General features: G+C 53.4%; 1 protein-coding gene across 1 annotated transcript; it reads right to left on the bottom strand.

The window, feature by feature from the left end:
* Positions 1 to 2067: 2067 nt before the first annotated feature.
* Positions 2068 to 3506, bottom strand: LOC104584135 (skin secretory protein xP2-like). The gene is made up of 3 exons (XM_010238274.1): positions 3194 to 3506; positions 2774 to 2863; positions 2068 to 2696 (listed from the first exon to the last, which is right to left on the bottom strand). Exons 1-3 carry the CDS (start codon positions 3504 to 3506, stop codon positions 2068 to 2070), a joined length of 1032 nt encoding a protein of 343 aa, XP_010236576.1.
* Positions 3507 to 4815: the final 1309 nt, after the last annotated feature.

The raw sequence follows: 4815 nt of genomic DNA, 5'->3' as shown, positions 1-4815 counted from the left end.
GAAGTGTACAATCTTTTGGCACTGTCCAATTTCAAATTTGAATATTTGAATCACATTCAAATTACAGAATAAGGTTTAATACCATTTAAATCATAACTAATTATTTAGAAGTCCTTTTTGAATGAAACCAGTGCCCAAAATTTTATTTTATTATCCTCTGTCCATTAGGACAGAGAAATAAATATTTTGAATTAAATTTCTTTGCAGTTGCAAATAGAACCTTATTTTACGGTTTAAACCCTAACCTTTGCCTTTTTATTTAAAACCCTAATGCATTTGTTTTAATTACTTATGCTTAGGATCAGTAGATCACCCAAATAAAATAAACCAAGCTCCTGTCATATGTTTTACATTGCATCATGGCATACATTTTTTTTACTCTTGATTGTATTGTGTTTATTTATGCCATGTTTGTATTTGATTAGTTTTCTCGGAGAGCGAACTGTGTGATTGCGAAGAGTGTTTGAATACCAACTACTATCAAGGCAAGTTCACTTTGATCATTCGCCTATTATTTAATTATACACGAGATTTTTTTAGTTGCATTGTTAGGATTATTATTGTATCTATGCTATGCTATGATTCTCCTAGTAGTATAGGATACCTTTGCCGTGACCTCACCACCAATTGCCATCGTAGTACTAAAATGCTATGCTATGATAATATACGAGGGTGGTATTATTACAATGCGATACTATTGAATTACATTATGATTTTCCCAGTGTATGGCAAAACAAGTAATTCAATGAATCGTCCTAGGTGAGCGGCTTTGAGTATTCGGATGTGGTGACGTTAGGTCCATTTCTATGGGGCCCGCTGAGTCGTCTCTCCATGTGATTCGGGAGCGTACATGGTCGTCTCGCCGTGAGATTCGGGGAGCGCCTGCGTCACAATGTGGGATGCCACCTGGGGTAACCAGAGACTGGACTAGTTTCTTGTTTAGTAGCTTCCAGTACAACCACATGGCCCAAGAGGTCATGCGAGGTTGTAAGTACTATTTAAATCCTGGATGATGCGATGTAATAAAGTACTTTTGACCTTTGTTTCTGTATATTTCATCATGAAACTGTGTGTGCTAGTGAGTCGATCCAGGGACTAACACAGTAAGCACAGAGATCGAACCCTAGTAAGGGGGAGGATCGCATCACTGGTGGGCTTCAACACTTGAGGCCCGTTAGGAGTCTAAGCCCGATACGAGTTGGATCCGATCCAATTCGGTCCCATCCCCTTAAGTGTGCGACCCTACAGGTTTGCGGTCAGACGGACACAACTACGAGTCCGAACACAGGTTCCGACCCAAGTCGATAGTCAGTAGCGGCGCCTAGCAGCACGTGCTGACTCCCGAATAACCACAAAGTATATTGACGAACCATACAATGTTTCCACATGCAACATTCCTTTTTGCCTCACGATATGTGTGTCGAGCTCAAGGCGAGTACTTGTCATCCTTGTGTGTAGCTCGACTCTCTTCTCGATCTCGTGATTCAGATTCCCGAACGGGTTAATGCTTAACGCAAGTCGCATGGCCATGCTTTCCGAATCTGATCACTCGAGAGGGCCCAGAGATATCTCTCCCAAAGGGAGGGGCAAATCCCATCTTGATCAACCATGACTTGCAGCATGCTTCTCAGCAAACTCGAAAGCTACCTTTATAACTACCCAGTTACGGAGTAGCGTTTGGTAACCCCTAAGTAAGCTGATTCACATCCCAAGCTCATGCGATGACCTCAGGTCTAGGAATGGCATAAACATCGTACTTGAGACTAACAAATGACAATCATCTCATTGTGTTTCAGTGCAGGTCTGTCCGACTTGGCAATCTCATTGTCGAGTCCAATGCTATCAGTTGGCAACACCTTGCCCTATGACTTGTGAAACATAGTCCTCATACTGAGTCACATTGCTAGTTTAGGTTGTGTGTCCGCATAACCTCAATGACTAGGGACCATTAGAACAACATCATAGAATATATAGTCTCACAAACAAATCACATATTTATTGATACATGTCAGTGATGATGTTCAAGGACAATAACATTAACTCATGAATACATAGGAAATAACATCATCACATGATTGCCTCTAGGGCATAGCTCCAATACTCTGCGCGCTGCTCCTCCGCCTCCCGGCGTGCTGTCCCCAGCTCCGCCACCACGCGAGCATGGTGCTGTTGCGCATCGTTGAAGAAGTCGACGAACATCCACTGCTGCCACTCGATGTTGTCGATCACCTGGTGCCCTTGTAGGAACACGTTGGGGTCGAAGGTGATTCGGCCCCATGATCGCCCGGCGAGCTCCCCTGCTCCCAGGCTGAAGGAGGCTCCGGCGGAGGAGGAGGACCACGCTGCGACCGTCTGCGACCCCGAGGCCGCGTCAGGGCTTGGCGACGCGCCTCCGACTTGTCCAAGCCCGGCAGCTCCCTGTCCGCCCGAGGGGGTAGGCCGGGGGCTCGGGGGCTTCTCCAATGCGGCGATGCCTGCTTCGGCAGGCAGAGGCTGGCCCGCGTTACCCGCCACGGGCAACGCCGTTTGCACGGCGTCACTTGCAATGGCCGTTGCGTCCCTGGCAAGCTCCGGGGCGGTTTGTTGAAGGGCTCCGGCAGAGGAAACCTCCTTCAGAGCATGGTCATCGTCCTCGCCGAAGAGGTCGGTCACCCGCACCTCGGTGGGCATGGGTGCCGTTGGAGCATCCCCGGCGACTGCACATGAACACCTGCGTCAGCCCAAGAAATGATGCAGATTGACGTATGAAGCATTACAAAGAACGAAGTAATACCTTGCCGCGTCCCGTCACTGGCCTCGTGTGCGGCTCCATCAGCCGCATCCCCACCAATTGCCGAGGTGCTCCCGCCAGCTACCATTGATCCTGCGGGGAACTCAACGTTAGAAAGCAGTAGTGAAATTCAGTTAGAATAAGTGGTGCTCGGTCCCGGCGATACCTTCTGCCAGGCCAGTGCCCTGCAGGTTTGGGTCGGGGACTCGTGTGTCCCCAGCGGCAGCTACCGCCGATGTATCAGCCGCGTCAGCGGCGTTCTTGTCATCGTCACCCGATGTCGGGCGAGGTTTGTTGGCCGGGGCCGGCGGCAAAGTGTTGGACTGCCCCTATTCCTTGAAGATCTGGGAAAATGCAGAAGTAAATTAGCAGAGTATGTAAAATTCATGGGAACTGAAATAGTTAAAGTAACATTGAACTTACCCGGCGGGTTGAGCTTGAGCACCCTGTCCGCCAAGATGCTCCTCGCCGGGGGTCCACTTTGTGCGGGGGAACCGGCGGAGCCGCCGGAGTAGTAGGGACAGCTGATGGCTGCTCTAGCTGCCCCGCCGCCGGCAGAGACCCAGGTCCCCACATCCAGCTGAGGTGCTTGGGGCGGCGGGCTGGCCTCCCGCCAGCTTGCCCGCTCCGCAGCGGACCGCCTCACCAATGGGACGTCGTCTTCATCGTCATCCTCCTCCGGCGCGCCCCCACCAGCTTCCGGGGGAGTCTCCTCCGACACCCAGCGAGGAATCATCCGAGTCCGAGTCCTCCAGCCTGGTGGACCCCCGGTCCTGGTCACCCTCCCCCGACTCGGCTGCCGGCTCCTTGCCGGCGCGAGACGTGGGTTGGGGGGGGGGGGGAGCTGTGACAAGGGGTCCTCCATGATCCCCCACCTCATCCCGGAGTAGGAGATCCCGGGCTCCCGGGTTCGGAATCCCAGCATAGAGCGCGTGTGCTCCAAGTGGCAGTAGCCGGAAGGTCTCGTCCTCGGCGGTGATGCCCCTCACCCAGAACTGAATCTCGTCTGGGGTGAGTTCCTTACGCTGCAGCCAGGTCCCGTCATTCGACCCATTGTACATCCATGCCGGCTGTGAGCGCCGCTGCAGGGGAGCCACGCGCCTCCCGATGAAGTGGTGCGCCACGTCCGTGTCTATGAGCCCGACATCACGGAGAGCGCCTTGATCTTGGCACAGATCGAGGCCAGCTCCTTGTCCTTCGGGTCGCAGAGCGTCCAGTCCCCAGACCCCTTTGGGGGCCTGAGGGGCTTCTGGTGGAAGTCCTAGACCTCATCGGTGCGCATCCAACACTAGTGGCGGCGCCACTCGTTCTCGATGTTCTTCTTCCCCGGCTGGATGAACTCCGAGTTGAGCTTGTCGCGGAATCGAAACGCCGCGCCCGAGGACAGGGGAGCTTTCGCTTCCATCCTCGGGTAGTAGTAGTGGCGAAACAGCGCCACCGATGGCATCACCCCCCCGAATGCTTCACCGAGGTGTTGGAAAACCGCCAATGTGAAGAAGGACGTGGGGTGTACCTAAGCCATGATGAGCCCGTACGACTCCATGATGGCAGAGAGGAAGAAGGAATGCGGCGGCACGAACCCGGCTAGGATGAACCTTGCGAATACCCTGAAGTACTGCGGGTCGTGCACCGCGCCGACGGGAAGAACCCGCGTCGGCCCATGCTCGTTGTGCTTGGTGGCGAGCACCAAGACCAACTTCTCCACCCCCTCGTCGTTTTAAACGGGGGGGGGAGGCGAACTTGGCTCGCATCTCTTCATCCTTCCGCGCTCGTTCTGATAGCTCCTTCTTGGAGGCCTTCTCGCGCTTCTCTCCCTTGCTGGTGCTCCCCTTGGGTTGGCTCTGGCCCTTGGAAGACATTTGCGGGAGCAGGGAGTGAGTTTGGCTAGAGTTGGGGTGCGGAGAGCTCGGGAGGCAATGGCGGAAGCAGAGAATGGTGGGGGCTGCCCGCCGCCAGCCTAGGGTATTTATCGGGGGCTGGCGGGCCGCAACGGACACCCCCACGATCAGCAATAAAGTGCCCTAAAGTATCGGGAATCAAGATGG

Source organism: Brachypodium distachyon, chromosome 3, assembly GCF_000005505.3.
Source record: "Brachypodium distachyon strain Bd21 chromosome 3, Brachypodium_distachyon_v3.0, whole genome shotgun sequence".
Taxonomy (NCBI): Eukaryota; Viridiplantae; Streptophyta; class Magnoliopsida; order Poales; family Poaceae; genus Brachypodium; species Brachypodium distachyon.
The sequence above is the reverse complement of the archived record's forward strand: the minus strand, read 5'-3'. Positions and strand labels throughout refer to the sequence as shown.

Bases quoted from the DNA above. Each gene is read 5' to 3' on its own strand.
- LOC104584135 (XM_010238274.1), bottom strand. From the start codon at position 3,506: ATGATTCCTCGCTGGGTGTCGGAGGAGACTCCCCCGGAAGCTGGTGGG. The intron at 2,864-3,193 runs GTAAGTTCAATG...AGTTCCCCGCAG, and splicing joins GCTCAAGCTCAACCCGCCGG to GATCAATGGTAGCTGGCGGG. The intron at 2,697-2,773 runs GTATTACTTCGT...GTTCATGTGCAG, and splicing joins CAGTGACGGGACGCGGCAAG to TCGCCGGGGATGCTCCAACG.